General features: G+C 40.7%; 1 protein-coding gene across 1 annotated transcript in view; it reads left to right on the forward strand.

The window, feature by feature from the left end:
• The first annotated feature begins 1,730 nt into the window (after positions 1–1,730).
• RTEL1 (regulator of telomere elongation helicase 1) overlaps positions 1,731–24,770 on the forward strand; it is a 45,608-nt gene continuing 22,568 nt past the window's right edge. The window contains exons 1-21 of the mRNA XM_062504815.1: positions 1,731–1,832; positions 3,308–3,506; positions 3,877–3,970; positions 4,863–4,944; positions 5,540–5,600; positions 5,829–5,904; positions 6,086–6,170; positions 7,316–7,381; positions 8,787–8,940; positions 9,278–9,316; positions 9,954–10,032; positions 10,672–10,769; positions 11,821–11,876; positions 14,508–14,585; positions 15,411–15,492; positions 19,463–19,595; positions 19,917–20,030; positions 21,385–21,425; positions 22,181–22,266; positions 23,079–23,156; positions 23,871–23,948. Coding sequence (XP_062360799.1) covers positions 1,731–1,832; positions 3,308–3,506; positions 3,877–3,970; positions 4,863–4,944; positions 5,540–5,600; positions 5,829–5,904; positions 6,086–6,170; positions 7,316–7,381; positions 8,787–8,940; positions 9,278–9,316; positions 9,954–10,032; positions 10,672–10,769; positions 11,821–11,876; positions 14,508–14,585; positions 15,411–15,492; positions 19,463–19,595; positions 19,917–20,030; positions 21,385–21,425; positions 22,181–22,266; positions 23,079–23,156; positions 23,871–23,948 — 1,881 coding nt within the window. The remainder of the gene's footprint in view (positions 1,833–3,307; positions 3,507–3,876; positions 3,971–4,862; positions 4,945–5,539; positions 5,601–5,828; positions 5,905–6,085; positions 6,171–7,315; positions 7,382–8,786; positions 8,941–9,277; positions 9,317–9,953; positions 10,033–10,671; positions 10,770–11,820; positions 11,877–14,507; positions 14,586–15,410; positions 15,493–19,462; positions 19,596–19,916; positions 20,031–21,384; positions 21,426–22,180; positions 22,267–23,078; positions 23,157–23,870; positions 23,949–24,770) is intronic.

Genomic DNA, 24,770 nt, shown 5'->3' on the forward strand with positions numbered 1-24,770 from the left:
GCTGCATAAAACATACTTTCACAAAGCGTGGGGATACAAGTAAACCATGCCTGTGCATTTATTAAAACCACATTCTTATAAAATTGTGTAATCCATCAATCCAGAGCAGTTCACCGGAATCACACGGCCTGAGCACCTGGAATGCCGACAAAGCCGCTCCTGGACGTGCCTGGATACACTAGCAGGGGACTGATGGGTGGGAGCACCGTGCGGAAGAAAAGCTGGGAACAAAGGAGCGGCACATTCACCCCTAACAAAAGAGACCCGTCAGAATTCATTACCATTCCTAACGCGGGAGTTACCAGGCTTAACATAAAGCCACAGAACCCTCCCACCTCAAACGTCGAGGGTTTTTACAAAGAATCCTGCAGTGCTCTGCCCTCTCCTGCGTGCAGCACCGCCCAAGGGTGGCCCACCCCAGCACAACGCGCAGTAGAGCCCTGCAGACAAATTCTGGCCAAGGGCATCGCTTATCACACGCTCCTGAGCCGTCCAAAAGGGGAGAAACGCCAGACCGGGTCAGCCCTGGCGCGGAGGGTCCTGACAGGGCTGGGAAGCTTTGGAAATGCCGAGCGAAATCGAGCGAACAGCCGATACTCGGCCTCGGGGGAAGCGGCTGCGGAACCCTCCGGCTGAACCACCCAGGGCCTGTCTGGGGAGCGGAACCCGCTTCCCTCAGACCCGACAAGGCTCGAACCGCACCGGGCTTGCGCCACTCCTGCCCGGGGCCCTTCACGAGACTCCATCAGGCCTTAATAACCCCGCTCGCTCCCTAGCATCCCGGCCCGGGCTCGCCATGGCCGCTGCCGTCCCGGCCCGTTACCGGGGCAACGGCGCCGCTCTCGCGAGAGCACGCGCAGGAAGTGATGCTCGAACGTGTTGGCGCGGGCACGTGACAGCGGCGCGGGGATTCCGAACGGAGCCGCGAGAGGTGCGGGACCGCGGGAACCCTGGAGCACAGGGATCTGGGACTGCCGGGAACACGGGAACCCTGGAGCACAGGGACCTGGGACCGCGGGAACCCTGGAGCACAGGGACCTGGGACCGCGGGAACCCTGGAGCACAGGGACCTGGGACCGCGGGAACCCTGGAGCACAGGGACCTGGGACTGCCGGGAACGCGGGAACCCAGGAGCACAGGGACCTGGGACTGCCGGGACCGCGGGAACCCTGGAGCACAGGGACCTGGGACTGCCGGGAACGCGGGAACCCTGGAGCACAGGGATCTGGGACTGCCGGGAACCCGGGAACGCTCCAGGCAGAAGCGGGCACTGTGGCCCGGGAGTACGGGCCCGGGAATGGGCCCTGAGTGCCCGTGAGCCTCCTGCGGAGCCGCTGGTACCGCCCGGCCCCAAGCGGCGTGGCCTAATTGCTCCTTCTAGTTGCTGAAGGGGCCGACAAGGAAGATGGAGGGAGCCTACTGACAAGGGTTTGGAGCACAGGAATGGCTTCAGCCTGACAGAGGCGGGGTTAGAGGCGATACTGGGGAGAAATTCATCCCTGTGGGGGTGGTCAGGCCCTGGCACAGGTTGCCTAGAGCAGCTGTGACTGCCCCATCACTGGAAGTGTCTGAGGCCAGGTTGGATGAGGCTTGGAGCAACCTGGTCCATAGCAGGGGGTGAATGAGGTGAACTTCCAGATCTCTTCCAGCCCTGTCCTGGTGGGATATCACCACGACAGCAGGGTCATCACAGTCTGCCCTTCTTTGCAGGCACCTCTGAGAAAGGAACCATGCCCAGGATCACTCTGAATGGGATCACAGTGGATTTCCCTTTCCAGCCCTACCCATGCCAGGAAGCCTACATGGCCAAGGTGCTGGAATGCCTGCAAAAGGTGTGTGAATGTCCAACTGTGTGTCATTTTTAACTGTACAAAATGATTTCTCTAAGAGGTTGTCACAATTCAAATTTTCTTTGTGTTTTGTATGCTGCCTTTCCAAATCTTCTCTGACCTTTTAGTTATATTTTTATTTTACTCTGTGCTGTTTAAAATCATGGTTGGCAGGTGACAGTCAGTAGAAATAATAGATGGGGTGTTCCTGCCTAAATTGGGAAAAGGAAGAAAGGCTGAGAAAGTAGTGCTTGTATTCACGGAGTCTGTCCTTGGCTGGCTGGGTTGGATTACAGAATCATGAGTGGTTTGGATTGGAAGGGACATTAAAGCTCACCTTGTTCCACTCCTTCCCACAGGCAGGGACACCTTCCAGTATTCCAGGTTGCTCCATGTCCTGTCCAACCTGGCCTTGAACACTTCCAAGGATGGAGCAGCCATGGCTTTTCTGGGCACCCTGTGCCAGGGCCTCACCACCCTCACAGGGAGGAATTTCTTTCTAATCTCTAATACAAACCTACTGTCTGGCAGTAGGAATCCATTTTTCCTTGTCCTATTACTGTAGGTCTTTGTGAAAAGTCCCTTTCCATGTTTTTTTGTAGCCACCCTCAGAGACTGGAGAGCCCTAGTTAGGTCGCCTTGGAGTCTTCTGTTCTCCAGGCTGAACAATCCCTATTGTGTCAGTCTTTCCTCACAGGAGGGATTTGGTCTTGTCTTGTTAATATGTGCACTATTTGTATAATTTTCCATTTGCTGTGTGAGAGGATAATTTTACTGAATGAGTGTCAAAATAATAAAATGTTATTTTCACAGTAGTTATCTTTTTTTTTTCTGGTCTCATCTTCATGGTCCCTATTCTGAGGGACCAAAAAAGCTTATTGTGGAAACTTTGGCTTTCCACCTGGCTCTGCATTGCTCTGTATCACAATATCTGCTTGGTGCCTCCTCTTATTGAACTCAAAGTGTTGTGGTTTTATGATATAAATTCCTTTCATACACTTGAGCTCAACTTCTGCTTTTTTCCAGTTTTTAGTACTGCCACACAATTAAAAATGGTAACATCCCATAGGACGAGGTGTTCCAAGTGCTGACAAAGTTCTCTGCCTAAACTGATGTGGGATAAAACCTTAATCCTAAAGGAAACCAGCACTCTTATCTGGGAACCATTTTCTGGGCTCTTTTTTCAATAACTTCTCTTATTTCCACGTATTTTATGCTGCAATGTGACACACTCCAATTGCTCTAAGAGTGGAGAATTGAATTCCTGTGCTAAATAAACGTGATGGTAGGCTCTGGGTTTTTGAGTGAGCCTCGTTAAGTTAATTAGAGAGTCCTAGAGGTTGATGAGACCTTGTGTATGGGTGTTCCTTGGTGGGCCTACCAGCTGGTGTTTGCTTCTTGCCAGGGGACGTTCAGTACTGCACTAAGACCTGTCCTACTGAACCACTAAATCCCTCCTTTATTTCTCTCCAACAAAGAAGGTGAATGGTGTTTTGGAGAGCCCCACGGGCACAGGGAAGACCCTCTGCCTGCTGTGTTCCACCCTGGCCTGGCGGGAGCACTTCAAGGACACCATCTCAGCCCGGAAAATTGCGCAGCGCATGAATGGGGTGGAGCTCTTTCCTGACAGACCTGTGTCCTCCTGGGGCACTGCTGCCACAGATGGAGATGTCCCAAGTGAGTACCACCACCTCTGCACTCAGGGATGTTAGTCAACATGTGCTTTTATCTATCTTTTGTAATAAATACGCAGTTATAAAAGTTATGGAGTTATTGTTGAGCAGCTGAAGCACGGTTTCACCATTTTACACATCTTCAAGGTGTTTTACGTAGCTTGAATTCTTCTTGGAGCTCATTTAGTTCTTTAGTTTCTTAGAAACTCAGCTCACTTTAGGTATGTGAATAGTTAGATGACAGCATTTCCTGCTGTCTCTGCAAGGCAAACTGTTACCATAGTACCATCTGGGGAACAAGGCTAAGAATATCCCTAGTTCTCCTTTCTATGTTTGTAATGTCTTTCTGCTTTTTTTTGTCTTCTGTTTGGCAGCTTATTACACTGACATTCCAAAAATAATTTATGCCTCCAGGACTCACTCCCAGCTTACACAGGTCATTAATGAGCTAAAGAACACAGTCTACAGGTGAGTATGATTTAGGGTAGTGTCTTTATTCAAAGGACAGGTAGAGAAACCCCTCTGGTGTAGTTATTGTTTGAACTTCTGTGGATGAATGCATAAAAGATGATATCCAGAGAAATGTATTTCCTTTAATGTGCATGCTTAGAACCTGCTTTTCTTTGTTGGTGGGTTTGGTTGATTTTAATACTTCGCAGCTTCTCTGCTGCAGTCATAGAATTTTCTGAATTTAGTCTGGTTTTGGTTTTTTACTTGACACATTAACTTATAAAATTACCTTTTAAAATTTTCCCTCTTTATATTTTTCTGGGGGCATTTTTAATGTAGTGGGAAGCCATTATCAATGCCTCAGGCTGACTTAAATCCGTGAGGAACTTTATGGTTTTGTTATACCAGTGCCTGTCACACTTTTCAGCTGAGCTCTTTGGACAGGCACAGTCATTTGTTTATGTAGTTATTGAAAAGATACAACCTTGTAATAAGCATAAAAACCCAAACCACGGTGAATGTTTGTAGTTGAATCAGTTCTGTCTTAACCTTGCTTTGACCATCACATCCAGCTGGGCAAAGCTTGTAATGGATGACAGGCCCCAGCTGCCTGGGCTGAGCTGTCATAACAGAACCCAGATTTTGTAGTGGATGGTGTAAATTGCTGCTTGTGACTTTTTGCTTTGAGCTGCTACTGCTTATTAGCACCTACTGCTGCCAGCAGAGATGCAGTGCCTGAAAGTCCAATAACACACAGAGCAGTTGCAGACAAATTGAATTGTTCTGGCTCTACCCTTTGTTTTGGGCTCATCTGTTTCTCCCAGATCTTTCAGTTTTGATATATTGAATCTAAGCATGTACAACTCTGTTCTTTCTTGCCTTCTTTTTAATGTCAGTTTTGTGTATCCAGGCCAAAGATTTGTGTGCTGGGATCCAGGGAGCAGCTCTGCATCAATCCTGAAGTGAAGCGACAGGAGGGCAACCACATGCAGGTGAGATCAGAGCCTGGAGAGGATGTTCAGGGAGAACATGGAGGCTTTTGTGTCATTTCTGTGCCATTCTTCACTCTGACATTGTTTAACTACAAGAGGCTGCAGGGAAACACAGTTGCTGTAAATGTGTTTTTAGGAATGTTTAGTTTCTAGTTTTGTGAGTGCAAAATGTAGCTCTGAGTCTCTGGTGACATTTTCTGTCAAGAATTATGTCACTGTTTAGAACACGACAATTAATAATCTTTAGTTTACTTTCTGATCTGCTATTTATGTCTTTGACAAGAGAGAGCAATAATAATTTCAGAACATTGCTTCAATTATTGATTTAGCTGTTCCTTTTACAATATCAAAGATTACATTTTTGAAAGGCTATTAATGGTAAAATATAATACATGTTTCTCTAAGCATGTGAGCCTTCTGTGCCGCAAAAAAAGCGCCTGACTTGCAAGGTGAGCAGGACATGTGATTTTAAAGCTGAAGAACTGTGATTAGCATTTATTCATTAGCTGGTGTTAGAACTGATTTCACTCCTGAGGCTACTTTCACTGCCTGACAAGCTGTGCTGCTCTGGGCTGAAACAGGTTTTGTTTTACAGATCTACATGTGCCGAATGAAAGTGATGGCTCGTGCTTGTCATTTCTATAACAATGTGGAAGGTGAGTGTGGCTCACCTTAACTTCCCCTGAAAGCAAAGCCCTGTTTTTTGGAGTGGGAGGGATTTACTAGGCAGGTGGACAGGTTTGGAGGAGTTGGCAGAACCCATCTGTGTGTGTTTTTCTCTATTCCTGGCTTTCAAGAATGACGTATTAGTGGCTGAGTTTGATGTTCAAGTCATTGTGTGATGCCTTCACCTAAGCTGGTGGTTTTGATGCAATCTTTTACAGAAAAGAGTACAGAGAAAGAACTGATTGATTCAATCATGGATATTGAAGACTTGGTTAAAAATGGAAACAAGCACAGGTGAGTGATCTGCTCTGACCTTCGTCCCCCTGACTTGTGAAAATAATGAAATTTGTTTCTCTGTTCACTTTTATTATTCCATTTGTGTATCACAGTGCATGAATGTTGCATGCCCTCTTAATGTTTCTGCAAGCACTATAGTCTGTACTGGTTTTTTTTTTGTATGTTTTTTTTTAAACAGAGCTTGTCCTTACTATCTCTCTCGAAGCCTGAAGCAGCAAGCAGACATTATTTTTATGCCTTACAACTATTTACTAGACTCAAAGGTAACATGTAACTTGGCTTTTAAATACAATTATTCTTCTGTTTGTCTTATGTTGGCTTTTAGTGTATAAACAGTGAAGAGTGATGTCTGGCAAGTGAATGCATTATGTATGATTCAAAACTGACCAAAGCCCAGTTCAGGTTCAGGACCATAAAGGATGCCATTTGGGAATTTTCTCTGTAAATTCTTTCCTGTGATTAGAAAAAAATTCTTTGAGATTTTTCTATATTTGTTGAATTAACTTTGCAGAATGTGGTGCCATTTTTAGGTGATGTTCACCTCCTGGTCACAAATCTTCAGTCACACACTTTGCAGTATTTTTGCCTGAAATCTGAGGCTTTTTGGCTTTTTTTTTTTTTCTGCAGCTTCTGCATGATTTTTAGAATGTGGAGGCTTTCAGTAGAGACTGGACATATCCCTTGGAAATAATTTCTAGCTTTGTGTACAAACAATTGTAGTAAGCTGTCTGTATTTCATGGATAGAAAATGAAGCCTTTGAAAACTCTGTTCAGGAAACAAATGTGATGGCATTTTCTTTCATCTTAGAGTAATTAATGAATTATAGTAAAAGCCAGATTGCACTCCACTGTTGCAGGAAGACCAAGAGTTTAATAAATTTATAAAATCCCTTAAACCCCATAAGCAGGGAAGCATTGTGAAATGAAGTGATGTGGTACTGGAGGGGGTATTTCCACAATATCCACTTATTAAAACAACACAGGCATAAAATTGTAAGTACAAGTCAAATGCTCTGCTTTACACCCCACTTCTCCCAGATCTCTATTGCCAAAAAGGACTCAAAGTGACTCAACTTAATAGTTAAACTTTCTCAAATTAGTTAAACTAGATTAGTTTAACTAAACCCCAGTGGCATGCCTGGGGCTTTTAAAATTTATTACAAATTGTAACTTCTGTAAACATTTTCATTATACATTTTAGCACCTTCATTTCCAGAGAAAGTGATTTTGTGGCTACTGTAGTGGGCAACCACAGCCATTACTTGCTATTTTCTCAAAGGAAAAAAACAACTCAACTTCAAAATACATGAAAACCCAAAAGTATCACATCATCCACTTTCTCAGCCAATCAAATCCATATTTCTCAGGGGCATTTTTGTCCATTTCCTTGTTCTGATTTTGTCTTTAGAGCAGGAAATCACACAACTTGGACCTGAAGGGTACTGTGGTGATACTTGATGAAGCTCACAATGTGGTGAGTTGTTTTGGTCTGTTACCATTTTTCAGTCTGCATTCAAAGAGTAAAACAGACCCTATCCTATTACAATCAGCCTGTAAAATCTCTACTCAGGAGTATGTTGCTAATATTCGTTATCATGAACATTTCTTGTTTCTGTGACAGGTTTTTGTAGTTTAATCAACAGTCTTTTGACACTGCTGATTTTTTTTTTTACAAGGTGATGATTTCTTTCTAAAGGGTACATCTCCAGGTTTATGAGGTGCTTCTTTTCTTGGAGACTTCTAAGAAAACACTGTGTAAGAAATCATGAAAAAACCATTCTTGAAGCTCAGCTGCATCAGCTCTCCCAAGTGCTGTAGATGGTAAACAGGACTTTTAAGTCCTCATTCATAGAGGAAAACAAGAAAAAAATATGCTGCCTTATGAGTTCTTCCTTTTAGCTGGCTTGAATCTGCAGCTCTTATCCTAAATGATGAAATGCAAAAGAACATTTGAAATATGTCCCTTTATCTGCCACACGAAGCCACAGTCTCTCAGTGGGATTTCTGCTGAACAGCTGTGGTTTGTTGTCTGAGTGCCTGGTGTCCTTTCAGTAAACAGCCACCCGGGTATGATCTGCTCCACTAGAGAGACTTGCATGGCTGCATCCAGGATTTGCTCCTTTCATCAGAACATCTCTCTTTCCATTGAAAAAAATGTGTGGAAATCCTGTCGCAGTTGTTTGGGTTTGGATTTGTTTTCCCCTTTGTAGTGATTGATGCCTGCATGCAGAGATTAGCCAGAACAGCTTCTTGTTTTGCAATAGCTATTTGATGGTGCTGTCTCTTCCAGGTTAATATGTGGAAATTTAGTGATTACCCTGAAATAAAATTAATCTCTTTCCGATTAGATTGGGTTTTTTCTTTATAACTTATTTCTTCATAGCTATTACAGTCAAATATTTGTGTAGATTAAGCCTTATTACTTATTGTCATTCCTCAGGGAACATGATTCTTTTTGTGAGTGAAAGTTTCTGGAAGAGCAATATGTGATTTAATTTTCAAAGTCAGAGAAAGTTGTGTCATGATTACCAATCCTGAGTGTTTAAACAATTACTAGTTTTTAAATAGAAAGTATAGAAATAGTTTTTTTGAAGAACAAACTAGTTCCCTAACTAAAAAATTTTCTTGCTTGAAATCAGAATTACTGTCTGGACTCTCTAGAATATTCATAATATAGAAGAGGCAAAATCTGGTCTATATTTCAGAAAGAATGACACTAATAGTCAAAGTTTTCAGGTCTTTATAAAATATCCTCTGGCCTGAGCTGGAGATCAAAAATGAAATGAAACCTGATCATCTGCACTTCTTCATGTCTGAAACTGCCTGTACAAACAGCACACAGAGTGGTCAGAATAATTCTTCCATTCCTTATATTTTAGGAGAAGTTGTGTGAGGAGTCCTCTTCTTTTGATTTGACTCCCTATGATTTGGCTTCAGCAGTGGATGCAATAAATGTTGTCCTGGAGGAACAAGCCAAAGTGGTTCAACAGAATGAAATCAATGCTGAATTCAACATGGAGTTGGCCAGTTCAGGTGTGTTGACAGTGGCACATCATTGCTTCTTTGGGATTATAAAGTGCCACTACCAAGAACTGGAAAATAACTTTTAGGGAAAGTTTCTGGGAAATTTAGACTCTTGTTAGTAAATAAATTGTTATTAATTAGTAATTGTTGCCAGACACTGGAAGATTTGATCAAACTAATGTGACATGAAGGGTTATGAAAGAGAGCAGTGAGGGGAACACAAAAAATATCTTTCCATGCACACAATTCTAACCTTCATAACAAAACCATAATTTCTGGAAAGGCATAAAGAAACTGGAAATAAAATAGGTGTGAAACAACCTGAAATCTTTACTTTTTTCAACAGGACTGAACATGGAACTGGAAGATATAGCAAAGATCAAGAGTAAGTTTATTTTCATGTTGTTGAAAATTGTTGTTGAAACAGTTTCAAAAGGTCAGCAATTATAAATCAAGCTCATGTAGCATCACCATATACATTATTTATAACTGAGACATTCATAGAGGCTTAAGTTGTTTGGCTTTTCCCAAGAACTTTTTGGAATGTTTAGTTAGTTTTTTCCCAAGAAGAGAGATTTGGCAGATGAATGTGTCTTTTCCTTCTTTGTTAGAAGTTCCCATGTTTTCTAATCTTGTCACTGTGTTGGAATTGCATCAGTTGCATGATTCTGCTGTTAGAACCTGAAGTTAACAGCAAGAGCTTGAGACATCTCATGTATACAAACATTTCCAAGAACAACTTTCCTTGTCTGTAAAGAAGAGTTTAACAATTAGCTGTTGACTTCAGCTTCATCTAGGAGTTGAGGTCATGGAAGTTCTTAAAGTTGAATTTGAATATTTCAAGTTGTTATCCAGGAAACTGGTTTTGATAATTCGGGTTTGTTTATGGAGTTGAGAGAACAGCTGGACTGCTCTCTTTTGTAACAGCCTTTGTAATAAAGTACATTTGAAAAAGTGACTTAGGTGTGCCCCAGACATGACTTTCTGTGTACCCTAACTCTTTCCTCTGAATTTTCCTAAAGAAATTCTTCTTCAGCTTGAAAGTGCTATTGATGCAGTGGAGCTGCCAGCAAATGGTAGTGGAGTCACCAGAGAGGGAAGGTAAATTTCTTCTCATTAATGTGTTTAAGTGTTTAAAAGTACAGCAAATTGGAGCTGGGTCAGCTGTTGGGGTTATAGCTCTAATCTAGTTTCTGGGAATAGTATTTAGTCAAGGTTTTCCTTAAATCCCCTATTTGTATAATCATTATTTTTGGAGGAACTCCCCTTTTTATTGTTTCAATAGTGGAAAATCCTCTGCTTGGGTTTCCTGAGCTGGAAGAAGCTCCTCACTGTGCTTCTTTGAATTTGGTGTCATGATTTAAGGAGAGGTACCAATGCTGCAGTGATGTGTCTGAAGTACCTCTGGGCTCTGGAAGCCCAATTCTAAACTGGTGCCTGTTGTACATGGTAAAAAAAACCAAACAATGGAAATTGCATGCCAATCTGCTTCTAAATTAATATGTTGGAGAGGAATGATGGAAAAAGGATGAAGTGGTCTGTGTGCTTTCTGCCATGGCAGTATTGTGCACTGTCTTTGTAAGCAAGTACTTTTATTCTTGGAAATTTTTCATTCTCATGGAGACAGAAATGTTTTGCTACTTGATGGTGAAATTGTTGCTCTGAAAGACTAACATTATTTGTGCCTCTTTGATTCTTTACAGTGTTTACCCATTTCTGCTTTTTCTTTGTAAATTGCAGCTACATCTTTGATCTGTTTGCAGAAGCCCAAATTACATTGCAGACCAAATCCTCCCTCTTGGAGTCACTGGAGCAAATTTTACAATTTCTTACAGGCCGTATGTACATGAACTTTTTAGCTGTTTAACTCAGACTTCCCTCTTTAGTGTAAGTAACTGGAAATTCGTGTTGCTAGGGGAGGCAATCAAATGATAGTTTCTATAAGCTAAAATCTGACTTTAAGGACTTGTGTCTTTTTATTAAGACTTGCAGGGTCCTCTGCTGGGAAACATATTTTATGTCTGTTCATGTAATTGAACTAATTCTGAGAATCACCTTGTGTCAGAACATGAGTGTGTACCCATGTATGGGTCCATCCATCCACATTGAGGATTTTTGCACAGACCAAATCCAAAACCACTTGGATTGTGGTGTAAAGCTTGCTGACATTTTGCTGATGGTAATTCTGATGTCTTGAGTTCTTCCTTCCTTGGTCCTGGAGTTAAAAAACAGCAATGTAGAGAATCATATAATATAGGTTTGTTTCTTTTTTTTTTTTTCTTCATTTAACAAACTTGTGTTCTAATCAGCATCTTGTTCTTAAATCGCTTTTCTGTAAAGAAAATTGTTCAACTTCTACATGTGTTAAGCAAATGATTTAGCTCTTAACAGCAGACTTTTCAGAAAAAACATTGAAGGGAGTAGAATATAGACTGTCAGTTCTGCAAGGGCCTCCTTGGATGGCATATCCACCCTTCCTTTTATCTTTGCCCAGCACCTTTCTTCTTTTGGGCCATTTGCATTCTGGCCTGACAGGTGCATCTGTTGATTTCTGCTGCAAAATCCTCACCATGAGGGTATTTTGTGTGTTCTTTTAACTGCATCTCTAATTGCTGCTTTAATTAACTCCTTTCCCGTTTTTAATGCAGAGGAGCTTTAAGAAGTGTATGCAGTTTTCTGAGGTGACACCTTCCCAGTGTGTCAGACATGGAATGCCAGTTTTATTTCTCTTTGCATCTTGAATAGCGATGAAAACGTGAAATAAATAATTTTTTTCAGAGAATATTTTCAAGTTGTATTCATAGTGTTGAGCTGTTCAGACAAGGTGTGGCTATACACAAGAGGATGTATATTTGTGTTTTAAGAGTAATCTTGTGTTGCTTTCTCCAGGTACTGGGATATTTATCAATACATCTGGATTGCATAAGGTCTCAGATATTATCCAGGTAAATATTTAATGCTTCTTCTCAAAATATCTGAAGGATAGAAGAGTTGGTTTAAAAGATGTGGAAAGATATTGGGTCAATTTTATTCTTGTTGGGGTGTACACTTGTGCAATGGTGCAAGTTTGTAAGTTTTGAGGAGGAAGCTGCTGCCTGATAGGATGGATTAATCTGATTTTTAACCAGGTTGTTCTATTGTAGTTCTGATCTCCTTTTTTGGAGATGCTGGATTTAATTTCTGGCTGGGTTTAGCATCCACCAGGTGGAGCTGGGTCATTGAACTTGTTTGCAGCAGTGTTTGGGAATATGGGATCGTGTCACAAAATAATGAGAGGCTAAGGAAAAAAGCAAACAAAACATAATTTAACTGTATTTTTAAATTTAGTTATTAATTTATGAGATGGCTAAAACAAAAATCTTTTCAGTTCCATAGGAACTGAATGTGACACTTGTGGGTATCCACATAATGCTGTCAGTTGTCTCTCTGTTGGGCACTTCCAAAACTTTGATTATGAAAATCCCAAGCCCCATAAAATTCAGAGGTGCAGTGGGCCAGTGGTCTGTCTAATATATGTGTGCAAAAAGACATCAGAGATTAACACCCTATTTAAAACTGAAAATGAAAAATATATTCAAACCTTGCTGACCTGTGTGATAATTTACCTGGGTGTGTTTTGAATGGTCCTGGCAGGTTTGCAGCACTGAGCTCTGAATGCAGGGGTGTTTGTGAGGGTGCATTCACAGTGACATACACAGGATTTCATTTTTCTAGCAGTGGTTAAACAAAGACTTTAATGTGTGTTCTAGTTCAGTAGGAAGGATTTGTGTACACTGGCAGCAAATGGTCTGTACTGGGAGATGTTGCTGTTCTGAGGGAAGGTCAGGTGAGCCTAATTTAAATTAGTTTCTCAGGGTTTCAAAGCTGAGAGATGAGAATATACAGAAGTAAAAACCAGGTTCCCTGATCTCAGAGGACTGTTGTCCAGGACTGGGAATAATTGTCTGTGTGTGCTCTTTTGGGCTGTGGATAGATTAAAGGAGATTTGAATTTGGAGGAGAAAGCTCAGATCCCTTTTCTGCTGCTGAGGACATGCACGTGAACAAAGGATCTGCCAGGGGATAGTTTGCCTTCTTGTCATAGGTGGGACTAGGACAGAGTGTTTTTTTTAGTAAACAGTGTTTGCTTCTTTGAGAGCCTTGTCTTTGAGTCTTCGTTTATCACCAGCCTGTTTTAATTAATAGTATTTTTTTTTCCTTTGCAAAGATCATTTAACAAAAATCTCTTTTGTACACCATATCTTTGGCTATTTTTCAGAAGTAAATATTTCCAGGAATTGTGCTTTTCTTTTTTTAGTTGCTGGGGAACATCTTGTAACTAGCTGATACTCTTATGATCTTGGGTAATTCCTATCGATGTCTGGACAAATTTTGTTTAGAAAAATTAACAGAGTTGTAAATATTTGAGAACCACAGCTGTTTTCATTGAAGTTTCACTGGGATGCCTTATGTTTGAAAGAGCATAATCTTTAGCCATGTCATCTGTAGTCATGAGATGTTACATACAGGAAGGGGGGAAAAAGCATAACTGATAGAGGCTTTTAATTTAATATGTGGACAGTTATATAAGATTACAATTGATTGTTTTTCTAAGTAGAGTGTTATTGGCAGAGGGACCACAGATGAAATTTTAAACTGAAGGAACTCAAAACGTTCTTCTATGCTTGGTTGTGACTGATCTCATAAGAGTGTTTGTTTATCCACAGCCAGAATCATGAACAGTGTGCATAATAATATTGTCATTTGTCCAGTTTGAGTATATTTAGATACTGACTTGCAGTTTTTGGAATAATGAGAGCACTGCATGGGTAGTAGGAATTGCCCAGAAGAACCAGTATTAATTCAAGCTTCTCTTCTTATTTTATAACAAGAATAAGGAAATAAATTTAAGGTTATCACAGCAATGACTTTTGTGGAGACACTTCTCAGTGCAAAGACACATAAGGGATTTTACTGGAAGCAAAAATCAAAAGGCTGTATGTGTATGTATGTATCAAAAAGAATGTGGCCAGCAGGACAAGGGAGGTGATTGTCCCTCTGTGCTGGGCAATGGTGAGGCACCACCTCAAGTCCTGTGCCCAGTTCTGAGCCCCTCAGGACAAGAAGGACATGGAGGTGCTGGAGCATGTCCAGAGAAAAGGAATGGAGCTGGGAAAGGGGCTGGAGCACCTACAGAGGCTGAAGGGAGCTGGAAGGGCTCAGCCTGAAGAAAATGAGGCTCAGGGGGAATCTTCTCACCCTCACAACTCCCCAACAGGAGGGTGCAGCCAGGTTGGGGTCGGGCTCTGCTCCCGGGGAACAAGAGACAGGATAAGAGGACATGACCTCAAGCTGTGCCAGGGGAGGTTCAGGTTGGACATCAGGAAGAATGTCTTCATGCTTGTCAGGCATTGGCAGGGGCTGCCCAGGGAGGTGGTGGAATTCCCATCCCTGGGGATGTTCAAGGAACACCTGGACGTGGCACTCAGTGCTCTGGGCTGGGGACAGGGTGGGGATCAGTCACAGGTTGGACTCAACCATCTTGGAGGTAATTTCCAACCTAATAATTCTGTGATTCTGTTTCCCTCCATTTTCCAGACAGTGTTCAGCATTGATCCCCCAGAAGGAGTCACAACAGGGTTCCTGCCACGTCAGGCAATATCTAAATATTACAAGGTATGGGAGGCTTGGTGTGCTGCATTTTTCTTCACAGCATTTAATGTCTGTGCTTCGTGTATCTAAGACTTGGAAGGATGTGCATAATATAGCAAATGATGTTGATTACAGGGAGAAAAAAAAAAAAGACACCAAAAAAAAAAAAAAAAAAAAAAAAAAAAAAAAAAACAAAACCCAAAGGAACTGTATTTAATTTAGATTCTGAAGAGAAAGAGAGTTTTTAAAGGAACTTGTAAATTAAATTATGAAAATGTAGCAAATGGGAATTTCTGAAAATTTTTTTATTGGCTATTAAGCAAGAACTGATGTGTTCTTCCAATAATGTGTTTTTAGTTTAGCCCAGTGCTAAACTACTAAAGCTTCTCCCTGAAGTTGTTTTTATTTGTTTAAAGTTTGGAGATTATGGGTTGTGTTGTTCTGATGAATTTTAGGAACAGATCTTTTTCTACACATCACATTAAGACTTGGTACTATTTTTGTTGACAAATGACATAAATCTTTCCACCATGATAGTGTTGAACATTTAATCTGTGTGGTTTATGCCGCTGGAAATACCCAAATAATTGAGCTCTTAGTCTCTGCTCAGGTCCGCCCATGAAAAGCTGCTTCCATCATCTGACTCAAAAATAACTGGTTGGATGGTGATGCACTTTTTTGCTCCTTGGAAGCAAAATAGAAAAGAGATAGGAAACTATATAACCCTTGTAACAATATAAAAGTGGCACTAATTACATTAATTACTCTTAATGTGGGCCAGGTTGTTTTGAGGGATGAAGTGCAAGTTTGTTTTGGCAGCTGTTGCTAGAAATGTTTACTTTCCTTCAGGTACATATTCATGTGGATAATAGTAATCAGAAAAAGAAACAAAGGACAGATCTCTGGAATTCATCATCTTCAAAAAGACAAGGTACAGGACTTCTTGGGGAGGCTCATGCAAAAGTTGGATTGAAAACTCCTCAACTGCTCCTTTCTGATTCAAATAGAAGAAAAAATGTGTAGCTCCATTGTGGGTACAATGAGTTGGTTGTCTTGGTTTGAAAGGCAGGTGTCTGCTAAGGAAGGCAGGAGCCTCTCTTGAAATGGAAAATGTAAATGCTTTCCCTCAAATTATTATAATTTTGAATTTAAGGGGCTCTCTGGCAAAGATGCGGGAATAGGAATAACAGTCCTTTACTAGGAAAAATTAAAATAAAAATACAGTTAATACAAAAAAACCAAAACATTGGTGGCTGCAGTCCTCCTGGAGTGACAGATGTGGTTCTGTTGAAGCAGTGGTCCTGTTGAAGGTTGCAGTTTTCCTCTGAAAGTCCAATGGTGATGAAGATGGGTCCAGGTCTTCCTCTGGGAATCCAGTGGAAAAAGGCTGCTCTGATGTTCCAAATATCAGATTATATCCAGGTAGGAAATGCTTGGCTCCTCCCCCTGGGTGGGGCATCTCCCAATGGGATGATGTGATTTTATCAGTCAAGCAGTGGGACTCAATGGCCCATTAAGAGAAGATACCTCCCTGGACAAAGGATGGGTCAGTGGAAGAGCTGTCTCACTGGTTTTAACAGCTGGCCCATTACCAGAGGATATCCCCCATCCCGGAGTTATGAGGGATGGCTCATGGAAGAGCTAAGGAACACTGCTCCACCTGGTTCCAACAGATGGTGATAGAATATGTACTGCTGGTTACATCTTGAATTGCAACCTAAGACAGTTGGGGACAGGCTTTTCACTTTCATGGTTATTTCTGCAGGGAGGTGACACTTGCCATCTCAATATAAAAATTTCTTGTACCATTGGTGTTTTGTGCACTGCTGGAATTCTTTTAGGTCAATGATTCTGGTGAAAGAAGATCATCTCCGTTATGAAATCTTTGTTTGTATTGGTGTAGAGAAAATGTTCAGAGCAGCCAAGAATGGGCAGCTCTCTTCCAACCCTCAGGTTGATACTGATGTTCATGACATGTTCTGTTCTTACACCAGCTGGATTTCGCTGTGTGACTGTTGAGTTGAACACAGAATTGTTGTTGTATAAAGTTGTAAATGCCTTTGGCAAGAAGGGGATTCAGGTGCAGTTATGATGGCAAAAAATGTTTGTCAAAGGTGGTATAAGGGTAAATTCCATGAAAGTTCTCATTGTCTGTTGAAATGATTCACACTGTGGAGCTGTTCCAGTGTGTAAAAGCTCATTATGGAGCTCTGTAGGGAAGGTTCTTGTGATGTGCCAGAGGTCTAGTCCAGATCATGTGAATTCTTAGGCAGAAAATGCCATGCCGTGGGGCATTTTAACCTTTTCTGGGATGTCTCACTTTGCGAAACTTCCTGCTTTGAGCAACTTTCTAAATTCTTCAGGATGCGTTGCCAGTTCTTGATAGTTTCAGCTTCAACTATACTTTCCAGTTCAACTGGGGTTTCTCCCTCTCCTTGTCTCTCTCCTCCCACCTGTTTTGTTCTTTATGCTCTGCAGAGCTCTGCAGAATTTGGAATTAAGTCAATATATCTGTTCTTCAAAACCATATATTTAGGAGAAAAGTAACTTGGCTTCTGAATCAAAGGCTTACCCTAGTGCTTCTATAAAGCAGCACCAAGCTCAGTTTTGTTGGACTGCAGAATTCATTCTTTCTTATTTTTTTAATTTATTTTTTTAATAATTAGGTTGAAAACAAAACATTTTCAATTAGAGAAGACAGATGCAGATCACTTTTCCTAAGCCTTCTTAACACAGCACTCTTCAGGGATTTTTGAAAATACCTTGCCTCATAACTATCTACTTAATTACTCAGTTAAGTGCTCATGAGTATGTATCTGTTTCATGGAAGTTTTTCTTTTAAGAAGGAAATTAACATTTTTTGAACAATGAATTTCCAAGAATTTACTGGGTTTGCACATAATGTCCTCTTAAATGTTTCCATGAAGTTGAATAGTGATATTTGGTAATCTACAAATGTTGTTTTCCTGAGATATTGCTCAATTGGAGTTTTAAGATACAGGAATAATCCTGAGTAGATTTGGTTAAAGATGGGTGCAGGAAGAGGCTAATACAAACACTTGTAGATTAATTACACAACTTGGAGGATTTATACACAGAAATACAAAGCAGTGAGAGGATTCTGTGATTCAGTGATTCTGATATATTTGTTTTTCAAATAAAAAGAGTATTTGCAAGTACTTGTGTAACACCTGAATATGCTGAAACTTGTGCTTTATGTAAACCTAGCAGAAGCCAGACATGATAGATTGAGTCTCTGGTTTCCTGTAGTGATACAGCAAATGGTATAGAAATGATTCAAGCATTTAAGAATCACTGTTTGCCACAGATTTTGTGGAAATTATCCACTCAAACATCATTCTCTCCAAAGTACTTGGTGCTGAGAAGGGACATAGCTTGGGACAGCTGATGAGATTCCTGCCTGAGTCATCTTGCAACTGTTTATGTCAACAATATTGGACTGTTGCAGTTTAGCATTTTGTTAAGATGCTCTTATTCATGGTTTGCTCTAAGTCATCATGTTGTAAACTGTTAGCAAGCCATTTCTTCTTGCATTAGCTGTCCCTTGTAACAGGATGGAAAAAGCTGCTGCAGAGACCAGCTGTGTTTAGCGCCCAACACTTCCTGCTGGTGAATGGGTCATTGAAAATGGATTTATTGTTGCTAAGCTTAAAGACATAATTGCAGCACATCATACTAAAAATGTGCAGCAGTCCCAGCTTGTCCAGGAACTGGGAGATGGTGCCTGGCACTTGTCATGCTGGGTTACAGAAATGGCTTTCCAGCTGAGCACGGGAGGAGCACACATGAGGGGTTGGTGTTCTTTTTCAGGCCATCCCATATCAGCCCAGTTTGGTTTTGTGCAGGGATTTCTTGGGTTCTTGGCAGAGTGACAAAGTAGATACTGTAGATATTCACTGGCCTCTCCATACACAGATCCAAACTAATTCGCACCAATTGTTAGTGTGAGTTAGAAAGAGATAGAATTTGCTGAATTTTGGAATGTGAGTCTTCTAGAACTTGGGCATTGTCTGGATGTGTTTGTCCAAATTAGATGGAAGGGTAAAACTTTAGTTAAGAGTAAATGTTCACTCATCATTCTAAGCAGTAAGTGACTCACTGGGCAAATATTAATGGGGATTTCCTGAAAACGTCAGTTTTTTCTTTCAGAAATGAAGGCTTTGATTTAGGTGTGTAAATTTAAATGAAATACATATGATACTTGGGTAAGAGGTATTTAGTTTTGTGACTAAAACTAATCATATAAAGCAGAATCAGAAAGAGAAACAAGCTGGTGTTTTATTTGGCTGCTCTTGTTCTTGACGTGGGTATTGTTTTCATTCCTTTGTGCCTGTGTCTCTGAGAAGCTGATGCAGTTTTCAGCAAGCTTGAGCTGAGCAATGACAAAAATGACTGATGCAATTTATTTTTCTTAATATTCTTTCTGTTGACAACTTACATATTTTCAGAGTCACACACTAAAATTCATATCTGTATACATATATAAATATATGTCACCACATCCCACAAAAGATTTGAGTAGACATTGAAACATTTGGGAATTGACTATGGGGAAAGTGGGAAGTTTAGGTGAAAGATTTATAGCCTGTATGTATATATATTTATATAGGAAATTCTTCATGGAGAAGGGGTTCTTTTTCCAAGCAAGTGCAAGGTTGGACATACTTTCTTATTAGATCATGAGGGAGCAGTGATGTTTTAATAAAAAGTCATTAAATCTGGGAAGAACCAAAGCAGGACACACCATACAGCTAGAATTTTAACTTTGCCTGCTGTCTGGTTTACTCTCAGAAGTTCGGGTGCAATGTGCCAAATGCTGGTCATGGTCTAGTTTTTCCACTTTGACTGACTTCTTAGTGTTTTCTCTTTATTTAATGCAGGGAAGACTTTAAGCTATTGGTGTTTCAGCCCTGGGTACAGCATGCACGAGCTCGTTCGGCAGGGAGTCAGGACAATCATCCTCACCAGTGGGACACTTTCCCCCCTCTCATCATTTACCATGGAAATGCAGATGTGAGTACCTGGATGTGGGAACACTACCATTCCTGGAAGATGCACAATCTGCTATCGTGGATTTAGGTTTTATCTCAGGATTTTAAAAGTGTTCTGTTTGCCCAGAGGAGCTATGGCTGCCCCATTCTTGGAAGTGCTCAAGGCCAAGATGGATAGGGTTTGGGGCACCCTGGGATAGTGGAGGATGACCCTGCCCATGGCAGAAGGGTGGAATGAGATGAGCTTTAAGGTTCCTTCCAACCAAACCATTCTGTGGTTCTGGAATCATTCTGGTAGGGAATCATATGGGTATTACTGGCATCTTCCTCTTTTTTTCTCCAGCCCTTTTCCTGTTTGCCTGGAGAATCCTCATGTTATTGACAAACACCAGCTCTGGGTTGGGATCATTCCAAAGGGACCTGATGGAACTGTGCTTACTTCCACCTATGAAAGAAGGTAATGAACCTCCATGTGGAATCCTGCTTTGAAGTTTTGGGTTCCAGTGTTTTGGGTCCTGTTGACAGGAGTATGCTAGTTAAGTAAGGGATTTCTAGTGGTTTTATTGGATAAATGCTGAATAACAACACCCTTTAACCACTCCTACTGAAAATTTAGAACTGAAGGTCTGGAAGGGATCAGGCACTGGTAGTCCTTGATGGCCCTGATCAGCCTCAGCTGGGATTTGCACCCACAGTCATCCCCCAGGAGCTGCACTAAACCCCATCCAAAATTTTTTATGCTGAAGGCTTAATTGACATGAAACATGACCAGCCTTTGCAATATCTGTTTTTATATTTAAAGTTTGTCACCATGCCTAGCCTCTCTTTCACCTCTGGGTTGTCTGCTTAAGGAAAACATGTCCAACTGTTTGTCAAACTTTTCTTCATCATTTTTCTTGCTCATCTGTTCTTTGCCTCTGTCTGTTGTTGAGAGTTGGCAGTGCTTCTGCTGCCAGCAAGGGCCAAATGTTCCACAGAACTGGAAAGGGACTCAGCAACTGTAATGGATTTTTACAGAAAAGTTGTAATCTGGAAAACCCTCAGACTGGATTTCTCATTTTCAGGAGTTTTAATGTGGCATTTCAGTGTATTTCTGTTGAAGATACTATCTTTTAAAGAAGGATGGTTGGGGATTCCACCTCTCCAAGGCTTTAGAGCATGGGGATTTTTTGAAGGAAAGGAATTCACTGTGTTTTGACAACATCTGTGTGTTGATGCTGGTATTTGTAGGTCTTATAAAGGTATATATATTAGGTTTTTTTCCCTGCATATATAAATTTTCTGGGAAAACAGTACACAAAACTACAGGGCACTAAAAATAAAGGAACATAAAGGCATGGGAGAACAGGGGAATTTTCAGTCAGGTGTGGAAGAACATAAGTATGGCTCATGGAACAGCTGGTGGTCTTCAGCCAAAGAAAGTGATTTACTAAATAATAACCATAGTAACAGAACTCACCCTTTTTGCCCTGCAGCAATACCACACCTAATTCATCAGGCTTGGCAGACTCTTCTGGCAGAAATCTCACATGTGTGTTGTTATTCACATGGTTGCTCATTTCTCCCTGTTCATTTTGAAGTATTGAAGTTTAAATCATCTTCAGAGCTATTAATAAGAATATTACATAGTATCAGTAAAATGTAGTCAAGGTATTATTAATGCCTGCCCTTAGTGTTGGTGCTTGCCACAGGAGGGAGAGCAGCTGGGAGTGTGGAAATGCTGTTTTAGGTGAATATCAAAGGAAGTCAGTGTTGATGAAAAGCATATAAAAGGAAATGCAATGATTATATTTGATTTTTCTTCCTTGTAGGTTTTCAGGGGATTATTTATCTTCTCTGGGGAAAACAATTGGTAAGTGTAGTGTGTAGGTTTCAGAAATGGGTTCATGCCCAGGATTTTTGGAAATCTAGAAAAGGCAATGCTAAAGAAGATGCAGTAAGAGAAAGGTAAAGGATTGCAGTGCATATCTCACTGCTGTCTAGTTTTCTGTGTTTCTGCTTGATCAAGGCAGCTGCCTGCTGTAACAGCACACAAAATTGAGTCCCTGGCTTCATATTTCCAAGTCTGGACTTAATTTTTTTTGTCAGGAGTTTGTGTTTGGGTCAAAAATCTGGTTCCTAAACACAGTCAGAAAGTGGCTCAAACTAGGAAATCAATAGCAGCCAAAGATGAGCAGAACAACTGAGGATCACAGAAAATCAGTGCAATTTTTTGTGATATTTTAAACTGTGTCAAACCTTCCTGAAGTCAGCATTTATTGGTTTGGTAATGTTTTATAAGTATAATAGAATTACAAAGTCATAACACGTAAGGACAGAATAAAAGAAGAACCTTTGTGTAGCTTGGCTTACATGACTGAAAAGAGTCTGTTAAATCTAGAAATGCTTGAAGGAGAAACAAAAACTAGTTTGGCTTCTGTGTTAAAGCTTACACCTTGACAGGTTTATCAGATGATTTTAAGAAATGAAACAACTTCTAATACACAACCATTCACATCAAGAAAGTTGAAAAACTTCAAAATAGCTGTTGTTTTTCCTCTGCAGTCCATGTTCTCTATCCCAGGATGAAAATGCCCTCAGCTCCACGCTTGTCTGATTTCTCTGCAGGTAACCTGGTGCGAGTTGTGCCACATGGGCTGCTGGTGTTCTTCCCATCATATCCTGTCATGGATAAGAGCCTGGAATATTGGAGAGTATGTTCATTGCCCTGCCTTTTATTAGGTGGTTTGGTTACATGGATCAGACAGCTTGTGGTTATTCCATTCAACCATGTTAACTAAAAACCTTCTAGTGGAAGATGTCACTGCTCATGGCAGGGGGTTGGAACTAAATGATTATTAAGGTCCCTTCTGACCCACAACATTCTGGGATTCTATGAAAAATTCTTGGTTAATAAGTAAATTATAAAATTTGGATTGTAAAATCTTAGGTAAGGCATCTTTTATTTTGATCACAATATATTGAAGTGCAGTGCTGTAGAAACCAAACCCAAAAGAATGTTAATATATTATTCCATCTGATGTCACATTTTATTTAGTTCACCAGACCTTTCTTTATTAAACCTCTGAATTAGAATTGGTCTCTGTGTTTGGGGGTAAAAAAAATCCCAATATGAGCATTTCTCCTTTGTTTTTACTTTGTAACCGTTGCAAATATAACTTCTGGTACTTTTGTGCTCATGAGTTGAAAGTTCCTGGTGAGATTTGCCAGAACAGATCTGGTTTAAATACTCCTTGGAAAGGCAGGGGCAGAGGTTTAATGCTGTGGAGTGGGACTGGGAGGTGAGTGCTGGAGCTCTCCCATCTGCCTCATGTCTGAGGTGCACCAGCTGCCAGGAATCACTGTCAGTGCTCTTAGGGGGTTGCATGTTTCTGCTTCCATCTCTTGCTGTGTTTGGCAAGAGAGGAGCAGGCTGTGGTGGGGAAGTGTAGTGGCCATTTCTGAGCATTTCTGTTCTTGTGGTGTGAGCTCACTTGACATTTCTGACCTGTTTCTTCTCTAACAGGAGCATGATTTTGCCAAAAGAATAGAAGAAGTGAAACCGATGTTTGTGGAACCAAGGAACAAAGGAAGCTTTTCAGAGGTTGATTATTTGCATTACATACCTCTATTATTTTCAGAAACTGTTTCTATCTTTAATGATCTTCTCTAAGGTGTGTTTGGGTGTGAAACATCCCAGTTTTTGGCCTAGGGTGAAAGTAAAACTCTTAGTGCTTCTTTGAAGTGTAGTTTTCCTGTGCATCTTTCCTTTCCTCTCTAGTCTGGCCATGCAGGGTTCAGTCTTCATTTAAATCTGGTGATGTAACAGCAGCTAACATACACAAGTGTTGAGTAATCGAGCTGGTGGAAAGCTGTCACTTCAGTAGTCAGCATTTGTGAATGTTCTGCAGGATTTTTCCTCACAGCTTACCCTGCTTTGGATGTTAAAGAATTGTGCAATGTCATCCTGTTTATTTAGAAATTCGTAACATTCATTTTATCTGCTTCTTAGAATAATTAATATCTGAGATTTGCTTTCCTGTTTTGTCTGTTTTACTTAACAATTTGCAGAAATGTAGGATGATCCATCTTCTCATCAGAAGTATCTGAATTTTTTTATGCTTACTCAGATGTGTTCTGGATTTCAGAGTGATATAAGGATTTTGCTGAGAAATGGCTTCTCACATTTGCAATTAGTAAAAAAGTAAAGGCAATTATACTAACCCAAATTAATCACAGTTTAGATCTTAGTGTACAAGTCAAATTTAATTAGTACAGGATAAGAGCATTCTTCCCCTTAAACTTGTTTATATTTCAGGTTATTGATGCCTACTATGATAAAGTCACCTGTCCTAAGTCCAATGGAGCTGCATTTTTGGCAGTGTGTCGGGGCAAGGTAATGCAGCTGAGAAAATGTTTCATTGGAGATCAGATTATTTAATTGATAGAAAAAAACTCTTCATTTTAGATTTCAATAAATTTCTGTTATTTGACTGTAATTACATGTGGGAAAACAACAAGTGCTCTGAAGCTTTTCCAAAATTAGGTGACAGTTCTCTATGATTCACTCTTGTTTTTATTAAAGAGACAACACATTTTGATTTCTCTGAAGTGGACGAGCATCACACTTACATTTCGTGTTGGCTGCTCACTAAAGACCTAACCCATTAGATGAGAACAGCTGTTCTGGAGAGCTGTAATGACACAAGTTAACACTGCTGGAAACCAAACATAATGCTTAGCTTTAAAACACTTGCTTTATTAACTTCATGTTATCTGGACACATTTGATGGCCTTCCCTCTGCATCTTCCAGTGCTGGTAAATTGACTTATGTTTATCAGTGGAAATATTTGTGCAATTACTCTTAGAGCCTTTTTGCTGCTGTTTACTGTGTACCAGGAGAAGATCCGACTTCTTTTGAAACTTTGGTTCCAGTCTCCAAAGAGTCTGTTGGAGTGAAGAAAAGACATATCTCTCTTAAGTCTTGTTGCTGAGATTTGGAGAATTGATTCATCTGAAAAACAGAACAACTTCTATTTTTCTTTTTTTTTTTTTTCTTTTTTTTTTTTTGGTCTGTTCGACTTTATTTATTTCACAAAGTGGTTTGCCAGCACAGTGAGTGTATACAGGGGTCATGAGTGACAAATACTTGATGGGATGTCAACAGCACAGCTACTGGACATGGCACTATGGTCTGGTGAATTTAATGGCTTTCTG

Source organism: Cinclus cinclus, chromosome 18, assembly GCF_963662255.1.
Source record: "Cinclus cinclus chromosome 18, bCinCin1.1, whole genome shotgun sequence".
Lineage (NCBI taxonomy): Eukaryota > Metazoa > Chordata > Aves > Passeriformes > Cinclidae > Cinclus > Cinclus cinclus.